At 33.2% G+C, this 13930-nt stretch overlaps 1 protein-coding gene across 4 annotated transcripts in view; it reads left to right on the forward strand.

The window, feature by feature from the left end:
- The window catches only part of Klhl2 (kelch like family member 2), a 94652-nt gene that overhangs the window by 67937 nt on the left and 12785 nt on the right, over positions 1-13930 (forward strand). For 2 of the 4 annotated variants that reach the window (XR_013430252.1, XM_078030957.1), the window contains exons 6-8: positions 5268-5377; positions 7815-7931; positions 9117-9278. Coding sequence is in view for 2 of the 4 variants with exons in the window: in XM_078030957.1 (XP_077887083.1) it covers positions 5268-5377; positions 7815-7931; positions 9117-9278 (389 nt within the window). In the remaining 2 variants the exon portion in view is untranslated. The remainder of the gene's footprint in view (positions 1-5267; positions 5378-7814; positions 7932-9116; positions 9279-13930) is intronic. The other 2 variants (XR_013430253.1, XM_078030958.1) reach the window with 1 other exon arrangement.

A 13930-nucleotide genomic window follows, 5' to 3' on the forward strand; every position in this document is an offset into this window, starting at 1 on the left:
CTCTATTGGCCTGGTGTGACACATCCTAGGGATTGTCCGTTGTTTATTGATAAGCTTAATTTATTTGCTGAAGAGAAGCAAACAGGAAAATTAAACTGCTTTAGAGAGTGAGAGACTCCTGCATACATGTTCACCGTGGAAAAAAGCATATGTATGTTGTACGTGTACAACACATGTGTTTAATGTCTGTGCATATCGATGCATAGTCTTTATGCCGTCTTGCATATTTTTTCAGGGAAAAGAAACTGATTTTTTAATACAAGTAGAATGAGGTTGACTTTTATTGAGTGGCCAGCAGCAAACTACTGAAGACAAATGAATGTCACAGTGAAGCTGCATGTTATAAGCAGGATGATTTGAAAATATTGAGTGAAAGAATTAGAAGCAATAGTCAAGGTGGGTAACTAGATGAGAAGTAGGGTAAAGAAAATAGAGAGGAGTTGAATGAAACAAGATTATAAATATAGCAAGTAACCATAGCTGAGAGGAGACAGACTGTACTCTTGAGATGACATGCTCTTTGGCTTCACATTTTAGGTAAATGCTTTGCTATGTATGTTTTTATTAGTTCCTTTTATATCTTTTTAATGTACAGTGTATTGTCTCTCTTCCTCTTATATAACAAATAGCTATCATGCTGTATTTACTGGTCTATGTTTTGTTTTTACTTAGTTGGCAATATTTTCTAAAGCTTTTTCTGTATCATGAGCTTCCTTGTTTTTTTAAAAATATTTTTTAGTTGTAGATGGACATAGTACCTTTGTTTTATTTATTTATTTTTATGTGGTGCTGAAGATCGAACCCAGTGCCTCACACTTGCAAGGCAAGCTCTCTACTACTGAGTCACAACAGAATAAAATATATTGTATTTTAACTGATTCCTACTGATTAGCTCTCTTATATAATTATAAAAACAGTGCTCCTATCATACACAAGGCTCTGGGTTTGATTTCCAGCACTGCAAAAACAGAAAAACAGTGTAGGAGAGAATAACATAATGACATAAGTGTCATTTTATAAGTGGCCAAGTATATTTGCAGGATGAGATTTCAAAAATGTTTTCTGTAGACTTGTGCTAATTTATTCTCCTACCAGCAGTATGAAGTAGCACAATGTTTCATAGTAGGGTATTTTGTTTTTCAGTTTTTTAAAATCTTTTGCCTTATGGTTTTATGGCTTGAGGCTAAGCAAGAAATGTTCAGTCGTATCATTTTTATTCTTAGTAGTAGTAATATAAAAGCATTTAATGTCATGATAGATGATGGATAAAGAGCATTAAATAACAGATGGGCAGCAATACCTTCTTGCCTTCTTCCCACAGAGTTCCTGTGACCCAGTTTCTATCCTAACATGTTTTCAGTTGCTTTTTGATACTTAAAATTTAAATATGTATTTCTTTAAATTTTTTTTTTTTGAAACCATACTCAATGCCTCACTAACTGGCTTTGGTAGGCAGCTTTGATTTTTTGTTACTTAGTTGGTCATATGTATTTGGGAAGTGACGTGCATTGTGTATCTCACATAAATGGGCTAAATTTGTGGTCTTATTCAAAGTTTTTTTTTTTTCTGAGATAACCAAGAGATTCGCTTTAGAGATGTATTTTGGATCTTACATGTTTCCATAACAGTTTTGCGTAATATCTTTTGCCCCCAAAATTTTGACATCAGCTGCTTTTTTCCAGCAAATACAACCCCACCCCCGCAAATGACAAGATTGTTTTTTATTTTAGTTGAAGAGGATTAGATATTCTAGATATTCTAATTAGTTTTATTCTAAACCAGACTCAAAAATCGGGATAGTTTGATGGCAAAAATGGAAGTCACTTTTAGCATAAAGTTTGAGAATCACCATTGGAGGTGGTAAAGTACATCCAGGTCTCAAAGAGAGATTGTTAGTATATTATTTAGATATGCTTTAATTAGTGTGTGATTCAGATATATATTCTCTTGATCATTCATTAGAAAGAGTTAGAAATAGTCCATTTTTATTCCCAGTTTTCAGTAGTGCTTATCGGAAGCTTAAGTCTTTTTTTTATTCATGAAATCTCAATTTTGTTATGCTACAAGGGTTATAAAAAAGAAAGGAAAAATGATAGATACTTTTAAAAATACTGTAGTTAGTTTGGATGTGATTTTTAATGTTTTCAGTTTGATGCTAAGTGAATTGATAAGTTTTAGGATTGATAGGATCATGCAGAGCAATCATGGGTTACTGAGAAGCAAGAAGCAAGGGAAACTGCAATCTAGGCATCAGAAATGTGTTTGGCAATGTCTGAGCACACAGCCGTTATGAAGACAGAGGGTTGGGCCAATGATAGCAATCATAGAATATTCTTGAGATATGCTGTTTTGTGTATAGACTCATGTTATATAAAATGTGTGAATTGTTGTAGGTAAGTGTGTAGAATCTTATTTTAGTAGGAAAGATTAATAAATACTCCAATTAGATTATTTGAAGGACAAACTTGAATAGCCAGAGTTTAAAATATCAAATGCCTTAGAATGATTCAGCTAGTCATCTGGGGCTTCCTGATTGCCTTGGGTCCTGGGTCATGGGTCCTGGGGAAGTATGTTAAAGGTAATAATCCTGTTAATTTGCCTACCAGTTAATGCAGCAGACATTTGAAGAAATATGTAGTTAATCTAAATAGAGGAAAAGAAGACCCTAAAGTAAACCGATTTGTATTATTGACTTTCTTTGTAATTTGACTTTTGTCCATGTTCATGTTTAATCACAAATTTATCACAATGTTGTTCTTTATTCGTGCATTATTTGTAAACATTATTTGTAAATAATATACTATATTTTTACAGAAGGTTTAGATTTATGGAAAATTTGAGGGGAAAATGCTGTTTTCATATATTCCCTAAGTCCGCCACTCCACCAGTTTTCCCCGTTATTAACATCTTGCATACTGTAGTACTTTTGTTAACAGTTGATGAGTCAATATCAATGTCTTGTTATTAACTATAGTTTATAGTAGGGTATTCTTTGTGTGGTATATTCTGTAAGATTTGATAAATGTTTAATGATATATATCCTTTATAGAATAGTTTTTACTGCCCTACAAATCCCCTATTCATCTCTCTTCTTTCCTTTGATATATGCTGGCAACCACTGATCTTTCTATCATCTCTATAGTTTTGCCTTTTTCATAATGTCTTACGATTGCAATTCAGGATACACACACACACACACACACACACACACACACACACACACACACCAGGGTCGGCTCTAGCATGTCTTCAAAACAAAGGAAAATGTTGAATTGCGGGGGGTGGGGAGAATGTTATATACATTTTTTTTTTTTTTTGAAAGAGAGTTCCTTGGTGCTGTAGTGTCCTGATTGGCATGTGACCATAATTGCTAGGTAAGACTTGTAATATTGGAGTTAGGCCCTCAGGGTTGTGGCTTGGGCTTGCAAGACAGTTTTGAAACAGGCATACATTTGCTTCTCTTGGCTCCATTTCAGTTGGATGTGACACAACTGACCCTATTTTGTATACTTAACCTTTATAGATGCTATAAACATCATGTATAGATTTTTGTTTGACCATAGATTTTCAACTCATTCCAGTAAATGACAAGGGGTGAAGTTGCTGGATTGTATAGTAAGGGTATGTTCAGTTTGGGAAGAAACTGCCAAATTGTCTTTTTACCAGCAATGAATGAGAGTTTCTGTTGCTCCACATCTTTACCAGTAGTTGCTATTTGTTGTCTGTTTTGAATTTTAGTTGTTTTAGTAAATGTATAAATCTTATTAATGTTTTAACATGTAACTCTATGAGAATATAAAATGCTGAACATCTTTTAATACGCTTATTTACCATCTTTACATCTTCTTTGATGAAGTGTCTGTTCAGATCTGTTTGGTGCTCATTTTAAAATTAGGTTACTCATTTTCTTTGAGTTTTAAGTGTTCTTAATATATTTTGGATAACAGTCCTTTATTAGATATGTGTTTTGCAGATATTTTCCCCCAGACTGTGGCTTATCTTTTTATATCTTTATAAAGATATAAGAAGTTTATAATTTTAATGAAGTTCAACTTATCGAATATTTTTTTCATGAATCATGCTTTCAGTATTGTATCTAAAAAGTCATCACCAGACAGACCCAAGATCTGTTAGGTTTTCTCTTCTGTTAACTTCTAGGAGTTTTAAAGTTTGTGTTTTATGTTTAATTCTATGGATCATTTTGAGTTAATATTTGTGAAAAATATAAGGTCTTTACCTGGATTCGTTTTTTTTGCACGTAGATGATCGGCTGTTCAGATATTGTTAAAAAGACTACCCTTTCTGTGTTGAATTATTTTTGTTTGTCAAAGATCAGTTTGTGTAGTGCTACTTCTGGGCTTTCCATTCTGTTCTATTGATATGTTGTTTTCATGATTTTTCATTTTTGCCTCAATTTCATATTTATTTCAGTGTGATACCTTGTTTAACCAAGATTGAGTTTTAAAAAAAGTTGTATCTCTTGGATTTTTGTAGAGCCAATCATTTCGTAATCACTCCAGAGCTGCCTATTATATTTAAAGTCATCTTGTGATGAACATTTTATTAAGGTGAATAGTTATTCATGAAGTTTCTGAAAGTAGATTTTTCCAAATGTTCTAAAGGGGAAGCCAACTAGTCAGTTCTTATGGTATTTTATGATGTTTATATTCATTTTTTATTTGAAGCAAATCTTTAAAAAAATCTTTTTAAGTAGTATTAGGATGTGGTTAATTGTGAGGACCTAGAAGATAATCTGAATTTTTAAAGCAAGTTTTTACTTTAGAACTTAGGGATCTAACAATACTAATAAGCACTATTTTTAGTTGGATATGGATACAATACCTTTATTTATTTACTTTTATCTGGTGCTGAGGATCAAACCCAGTGCCTCACATGTGCTAGGCAAGCATTCTACCACTGTGCCACTACCCCAGCCCCCAGCCCTAAATTATTGAAACCTTATTTTCTATCAGATACAAAAAGGTTTTACAAATGCAAATACTAATTGGTTCATCACCATGAAAAGGATTACATGCTTAACTCCAAAGTGCACCGTATAGAACAGAACTGATACAGCTAAATGACTGTCCATTAAGGCAGCCTTCCACACGTGCTGTTGCTTTGATGTATCATGAACTGAGGTTGGTTAGTTCTTGCCTGGAGGAAGTGCAGTTGGTTTTCTTACTTGTAGGTTAGACGAAGTTAAGAAACTGTCATAATTGGATATTGGTATAAATGCATTAATTTTTATTTTAATTCCCAAACAGAGCAACATTTTGCAGATGTCGTACTTAGTGAAGAATTTCTCAACCTGGGCATTGAACAAGTGTGCAGCTTAATCTCAAGTGACAAACTTACCATTTCCTCAGAAGAGAAGGTAGGTATGTTTTTTTTTTTTTCCCCAGTGTATGTAGACAGAGAATGTTTTTTTCCTTTCTTTCAATTTGTTTCATAAATTTATGATCTTATGTTTATAGTGACAGCCTGTCATATTTTGTCTAGAAGTTAAGAAACTCATCTAGTTGACTTGTTGATTGACTCTGTATATTCACTTCTTGGAAGGTTTCCCAAATTGTTAGACATTAGAGTTTTATACTTGACCCCCAGCAAGAGCTTACACACATTAAACTATCTGAAACAAATACCCTTTGTGAAAAGGGTTTTTTCCTGCAGTTAGATTCCTATCAGAATTGTGATCTAAGTCATTTTTTAAAATGAGTTTGAGTTTGCCAGAAAACAGAGTAGGAAGAGCATTTCAGGGACAGGGAATAGATTATGCAAATATAAAGAAACATAAAAGAATAAGTGCATTCAGTTTGTTTAAGTATGATTGGATTTGGGACAGTGGTAAGAAAAGAAATGGGAAGATGACATCATAAAATAACTTCTTGGTGTGTTAAAAAATTAACTTTACTATAGTGATGAAGAGTCTTTCTGGGTTTTAAGCAGAAAAAGATAACCATGATAATATGTGCATAAGAGAAATATCATGAGGTCTGTTCTGTTTTCCTCCTGCTTCCTAATAAGACAGCGTAGGATGTAGTGGCACAAGCAATAACCAAATTTTATGGTCAGAATTCCTGTAGGGCATAATAGAGCAGCTTATTTCTGAGGCTTCAGTTAAGGTGGCCCAAATGGTTTAAGATATCTGGCATAGTTACCTTTGAGCCAGAGATCTGTGGCTTGAGTTCTTCAACACATGGCATCTTGTGGTTCTGGAATATTCAAGGTGGTTCCTTCACTGCCTTTGTTTACTAGGCTGAGGGTTGGCTGTTTTCTGTTTTTCTGTATGTCCTCATCTCTTCTCTCCCTTCTTCTCTATCTTGATTGGGTTTCTCATAGCATGGTGGTTTCGAATAATCAGACTTCTCACATGATATCTGGCTTGCCCAAACGAGCATTCCTACTTACAAAGCCACAAGGCTTCTGATGACCTTCAGAAATCACAAATTCTGTTTCTGCCACTCTCTGTTGTTTTCATAGCGCCATCTTAGATTCAGTGTTGAAGGTTAGTACCTGAAGGTTTGGGTCCTGGGAGTTGTGATAGAGGATGCTGAAGTCATGCTGGTGAGCAGTAGGGTCTGATGTAGGATGGTGGAACAGGAGAGAAGACAGAACTGAGAAATAATAGAATTGACAGACTGCAGACTATCTTGCTCACTTATTTATCTCTAACACCTGGCACACAGAAGTACTTAATAAGTACTTGTTGACAGAAGGAATTAAAGAGGGAAGTTAATTATAATGTGCAGCATTTTTAGTTTCTCTTACTGTATTTTTAAAAACCATTTATTGCCTCCACTAATTCATTTGCATGTTATTTTACATTTTTCACAACATTTTAAAGATTATAAAGTAATATATTTATCAGTCTGGGAGGAAATTATGTGGAAAAACACTGTCTTCATATTAGTTTATTAGCTTTCTCATAGAAATATGTTGTGAGTAGTAATGCCCTTCTTATTTAAGTTGTAAAAAACTTCAAACTATTATTTTATTTTAATATCCTACTATAGTGAGAGTGTAGAATTAACCTATTGTGCAGATCCTCATTTTATAAGCGTGTGGTCCAACATTTATTTGTTAACTAAAGAAAAATTCAAAAATGAGTTTTGTGTATGTCTACATGGTTTTCATTCCAAATATTACTGTACTTTAATATTTGGGTGCTTTATTACAGTGGAATTTGAGATTTAAATCTGTGTAAGTAGAATAAAATTCAATTTGGAAAGGTTATCAACAGTGAAATAGATCATGTATCGTATTATCACAGCTACCATTCAAATTCAGTAAGCTTAGATGATATACTTGGTAAAATGCTTGGTAAATATCAGCCAGATGTGATAGTGCACATCTATAATCCCGGTGGCTTAGGAAGTTGAGGCAGGAAGATCAGGAGTTCAAAGCAAACCTTAGCAAATGGGAGGCACTAAGAAACTCAGTGAGACCCTGTCTCTAAATAAAACACAAAATAGGGCTGGCGATGTTGCTCAGTGGCCGAGTGCCCCTGAGTTCAATCCCCAATACATGCCTCCTCCCAAAAAAATGTTTCTTAAATACCAAATGAAAAATATTTACCAAGTATATAATGATACTTATTAAAGTACTTACTAATCCCACATTTAAAAAAAAGAAAGAAATAAGTGAATGGCTTGGTAAGTATGTTGCAAATCAGAATTTTGAAAAAATTCAAACTGTTGATTAAACTTGGGTTTCTTAGCAAGGGTTGTATATAACATGTAGTATATTTTGTCCAGATGCTTAGGTATATAGTTCATTACTTATTTTTTTTCTTTCTCCATATTTTCTTCAAGGTATTTGAAGCAGTAATAGCATGGGTGAACCACGACAAGGATGTGAGGCAAGAGTTTATGGCTCGACTGATGGAACATGTACGGTTACCTTTGCTTCCTCGGGAGTATTTGGTTCAGGTAAAAACATATGCAAAACATATGAATATGCATAACTCCCTGTCACTGATCTGACAGTGTGGAGATCCCCACCACACGCTCATAAGATCTGCAGGATACAGATCCATGGAGTTCAGGAAGGAGGACAATTCAGACACCACGCAGTCTTTGGGAGCTGCTCCCTTTACGTCATTCCCCATTCTTAGAAATTTGTTTCAGCCCCTTTTTCTTATTTGGATAAGCAGGTACTACAGCTTTAAAAGGTAGTATTTGTGGTCATTTAAGTACAAATGATAAATGGGCCATGACTCTGTGTTACTGTTCTACATCTTCTTTGCTTTGTTCTTTTGATTCCCCAGCAGGAATGGAATTTTAAGATTTGACCCAAATACTATTAAATTCTACTTGATAGAATAATTTCACAGTGAGATGTGTTTAGTTTTTTTTTTCTTTCTTAAGCTGAATAAAAAAAGGTTATTTGAAATAAAATAGGAATAATGATTCCTTAATCCCTGACCAATTTTAAATTTACTTTTTTATTGGCAGTCTTCTATGAATATTTCAGGATTATTTTATAATTGAAACCATCTAAAGAACATTTCTTTATTGAAGGTTAGATCTGAACTTTTTAGAATTTCTAGAAACCTCATTATTGAAATTGTTCTGTGTAATCATTGGTCCTCTGGTATTAAAGAAATGAATTTAAAAAAAAAAACCTGTCTTGCATTTGAGGTCAGGCATAGTAAGGACAAGATTTATTTGTGATGCAGACATATTATTTTAACGTATTTTGAGTTTTTTCCAGATATTTTATTTACTCTCTTAGAATTGAAAAAAAGTATTATTAATTTATTAGTTTTGTCTACCTTATTTGAAGGGCTCATTATCTAAACTTTGTTTCTTAGGTTTTTGTTTTGCTTATTTTTTTTTAACTGTGTGACTTAATGTTTAAAGAAACAGATGAGTATAATATTATCTAGAGTTCATCATATTGTCTAGTTGACCTTGGAAGTTTTTCATTTTCATTGCAGTTCTTATCTATTACTTTCATGTGTTTTTCTCTGGAAGCAGATACATGAGCAGAAGTAAAGAGTGATTATAGAGAAGATGATTACTGCTATTTCCTCTTCTTTAATTCTGTTTCTTTAGTAGTTTTATTGTGAAATGGTTGTTTGCTTATGGGGTTTATCTCCTTTCTTCTTATAGAGGGTTGAAGAGGAGGCATTGGTCAAGAATAGCAGTGCTTGCAAAGATTACCTAATTGAAGCTATGAAGTATCATTTGCTGCCAACAGAGCAGCGGATATTAATGAAGAGTGTCCGGACACGGCTGAGAACACCCATGAATCTTCCCAAAGTAGGATCTACTGTTCGTACTTGTTTTTACTTCATCTACAGCCCCTATGGTGAACCGTTAATGTTTTCAATCATCCAAAATTCCATGCTTATTTTAGTTCCTTGCAAAATACAGTGTGCTGAAGAATGCATTATTGACTATATGATTTAATCTCCTTATTAATTTTATATGTTATGGGTGGGGTTTGTTTGCTTTATTTAGTCTTCATAAACTGCATGATATTACTATTATGGAATGGAAGGCAATTGGGTCTTGTCCCTTTGAATTTTACTAGCTCTTTTTATAGTAGTAAGCACTAGCTGTGGTCAAAATAAGAAAATCATACTAGGCAGAAAGATTTCTCTGTAAGAAATTATAGGATATATAACTGAAAACCTGGTAGTTTCATGGAATTACATATTAGAACTAAGGATAATAAAATAGTTTGTTGAGTTTTTCTTCCTACTCTTTATTGTATACTGTTTGACAGTTTCCCATACTACATATGTAGCTATTTCAACTTATATTTCCCATATCTTCCCATCTCACTGGTGTCCATATTTTCCTGTGCACAAGTTTATATTCTACCTTCATTTTCTTAGTTGTGGCCAGTCACGATTTACTGCTTTGATTTTCCTTACAGAATGACCCCTCATTTCTTTCTCTTGTTTGTAATTCTTTATCATCTATTTGCCTCTTCACAGTATTGAAAGACCAACACTTTTAAGCAGCATTTTGTGTATTGGCTTAATCAGAATGATCCATAGTATAATGTTTTATTTATGTTTGGGGGTTTACCTCTTGGGGCAATGCTGGATTAAGAAACAAGAATTAACTTGTTTTCCCACATCATCTTTAGTTATACTTCTGTCCTTTCCATTGAATTAGATCTCTAAAATTCTTCAACTTTAATGCTTTTATATATTATTTTTCCAAGTTTAATTTCTGTAGTCAACATTTTTAATTGGTTCATATCTTAATTGGTGTTTTTTGTTTTGCTCAATGTTAACATCAGTTCCCAATTTAGATCTCATTGCAGATTTTGCCATTGTACCATTGTAGTTAATTTTCTAGATTATTAGTAAATATATTAATTTAAAATGGGCCTCAGCACTTTCCCTGATAATACCTCATTAGAAATACCCACCCACTGACATAATCCATTTATAGAAAATTTCCGTCCATATGATAACGTTTATTATCTTAGCCAAAAATGAGAAATTTGGCATATAACATTTGGTGAGAATCAAATGGATTCAGATTTGTTTTTTTTTTTAAATCCTTTTGCATGTTTCTCATTATTTTATTGTTACCTAAAAGTTTGAATGCTTTTCTCAAAATATTCTAAATTTTTACTGAGAATTATTACTACTTTTAAAAAGGTCTTTACAAGGCATTCACTCCTACCATGTTTTGAAAATTGGTATTTGCCTTTTTAAAATTTTCTGATCTCTCCTCAGTTCTCCAAGATTTTTCAAAAATAATTGTAAGTGGCTCAGTAAGTACACTAACTAGTTCCCTAACACTTCAGTATGCATGCCATCTGGGTCTGCTGATTTTATGAGTGTTTGTATTTTACAAATACCCCTTTACTTGCTTTTATAATAGCTGTTGTTATAATTCTCTGTCACTTCATTTTTGTCCATATTAGTTGGTGTTTTTATTCTTATAAAAAAAACAGTTTATAAAAGGTATTCAGAGTATTGGCCATACATTTAAAATTACTTTTTTTTTTTTTAAATGCTAGTCTAACTTCTTTCAGGTTTAATACTTTTTAAGTATTTCTTATAAAAATAAAAAAACTGTCTTCTTAAATTGTATATTCCCTCTTCGGGCATCTTTAACTTTGTTATCTTTAACTATACTGCCGAGAATTTTTGAGTGAAAGTGAATTTATAGTTTCTGAAATACATGTCACTTTTGTAAACCTCCTAAAGAATTCTTGGTAAAATCCTATCAAGTGTTTTATTTTCTCTTTAATGACGTTGTACCTTCTATTCAGTTTCAGTTTTTTGGATTTTACTGGTATGACTTTGCCTTTCCAACTGTGTTATACTTTTCAACTTGGCAATTCTGTTGCTTATATTTTGTGGTGGGTAGACAGATGCATGGAGGTTCTTCTTGTATTCTTCTTTGTCAGTTTGCTGGCAAGGTGGGCAACAGGCATGGTAGATAATAGAGCAACACTGTTGTTTCCACTTTATATGTCTCACCTACGTGATCCCTTCTCACTGTTTATTTATCCACACATATTTTTGAAAAGGTACTTGTGTTGGGAGCTTTTCAGCAGCACTGTTGGTCCTTCTACAGTGGCTGTATTCAGGACTAATTCTAAGCGAGTAAGAATGAAGCAACCGTTAATTTCTTATGCATCTATATTTCATAGTCATGATACATTTTATCATCATACAGATGAGTCAAAGGGAACAAGATGTGGTGGTAGTGCTGAGGAAATTATTGTAAGGTTTGGATAATTTTTCAACCACAACAATGACTTAATCCTTTTTATATTAGGTTCTCATTTTATGAACTCATACCTATTGCATGTGTGAGTCTTTTTTATATGTTAAACATTAGTTTTGCATTCTCAATAAACAGTATTAGATTGTGTAAGGCATCCTTGGATTTGAACCTCATAACGAGAAAACAGTGTTTTGTAGTGTCCTTCGTTAGTTCTTTTTTTTTTTCTTTAGAATCTATACATTTTACAAATACTGTCTTATTTTTAGATGTATATTTTTACCCAGTGTGTCTATTGAAATTTCCAATAAAAAAATTATAAAACTTGGTTTTTCAGGAAACATTTAAAATAAATATTTAATAGGTAGAGAAAACAAAAAGAACAAAATTTAATTGACCCACCTTTCAGGATGATTATTTGAATCTGCTTAACTCCATAGCTCTTACCCTTCTCAAACATTACATTTAACTTTTTCCTATGTAATATTTTTTTCTGTTTTAATGTTCTTTTATAGCATAATTAGTGTGCTGCTTCTCAAATGGGGTCAGGTGTTTTTTACAAATAAGTGGGGTGTCAGCATTTTGAACAATTATTTTATAGTTAGCAGCATAGGTTTCTAGCACAGTGCCTTGATCTCTGTAGCTGCTCTCTTGTCTTCCCATTGTACATTCTCTCTTCTCTGATTCCTAGTCTCCCAATCCCCACCTTATTTGCCTCTCTTGGTAGTAAAGGACACATGTTACTACTATTCTCTGTAATAACACATTTCTCCTTTCATCCTCATTTTGATATGCAAAACTGAACTATTGTTTGGAAATCATGAGATTCAGAATTTGAGAATCTTGAAGTCTATAAATCAGTGTCGTTTTATAAATATTTCTTCTGAGTTTTTTAATTGATCTTTATCAGATACATATCTAAGACTTTTCGTATAAATCATCAGGCAGTTTTGAATACAGATCTTTAAATGCAAGGTTGATCTTGATGTCATTATAATTCTGTTAATAACTTTGCCCTCCTTTTTTTCTTTTGGAGGTGGAAGGGGAGGGCATTATGGGTTTTCTTCACTAATTCTTCCTTTTGCTTATTTGAATTCAACACTGGAAGAATGATAGACTTAAAATAAATTGTGTGGTTGGTCTATGTTCAATCTTATTTTAAGACCTTTAAAAATTCTTTCTGCCCTCTAGCTATTAACTAACTGACATAGGCTTCTTTTTAGAAACTTGGGATTTGCTCTGATTTAGGAAGCACTGTTTTCTATGTATCTATCTTTGTATAGTTCTAAGCATAGGTAAGCCATTGCTCAAAGTTGCAAATATCCCTGGTTTGCATGTATGAGTTATTCCATCTTTCTGTTTTGATTTTTTTTGTTTTGTCTTTAAAATCTGTTTTTCCTATAATCATCTCATCTTTTTTCCCCCAAAGTGCTGGCCATTCTTTACAGTTTTTCATATAAGACATCGTTAACAGTGACATTTTTCTGATTTGTCAGCTGTATTTTCATTGGTGCCATAAAGTGCCTGGGTGTACTCAGTAAAAGACACACATTGGTTTCTAAATTCCATACATCTCTCAAGGACCTGATTCCTCTCCCTGATTGAAGCTTTCAAAAATCATGGCAGCTTTTCATTTTCTGATTAGTAGAAACAATTACTGTCTGTACTAATCATATACTTTTTTTGATCACGTATAATTGTATTTTGTTCTTTAATTACTTCATGCATGGGTCCTTTTTCTTTAGTGAGATGTCTAAGCTCTTGATTGGCAGAGAGCATGTCCTACATTTCTTATGTATAATACCTAGCACAGTTTTGGGCAGATACACATGGTAGGGACGTAGTAAGGAGCTGTTGAATTGAATAGAGGACATTTATAGACCTCGTTATTCTCAGTAGGAGAGTATTGTGTATTTGTTTGTTATGATTTCTAGCATCTCCAGTATTTGTCCTATTGGTCATTTTGTTTTTGTTTTTTTGGTAGGGCACCAAGGCACCAAGGGAGGTCTATTTCCTTGAAATCCAGGAATCTATGCTCTTTTGTCAACAGCAGTTCAGTCACTCTTCCTTTCTGATAATTTTTTCCATCTTTCTTTTAATACCTTACTGTCCTTTTCACCTCACCTACCTAGTAACATATATTTATTTCTCTCTGTCCTCCTTGATTGTGGAAATCTAATCCTTGGTTATTGTAAAACCAGGATCTGGTTTCTAGCAAGCCCTGT

This window comes from Ictidomys tridecemlineatus, chromosome 14 (genome assembly GCF_052094955.1).
Source record: "Ictidomys tridecemlineatus isolate mIctTri1 chromosome 14, mIctTri1.hap1, whole genome shotgun sequence".
In the NCBI taxonomy this organism is placed as follows: Eukaryota; Metazoa; Chordata; class Mammalia; order Rodentia; family Sciuridae; genus Ictidomys; species Ictidomys tridecemlineatus.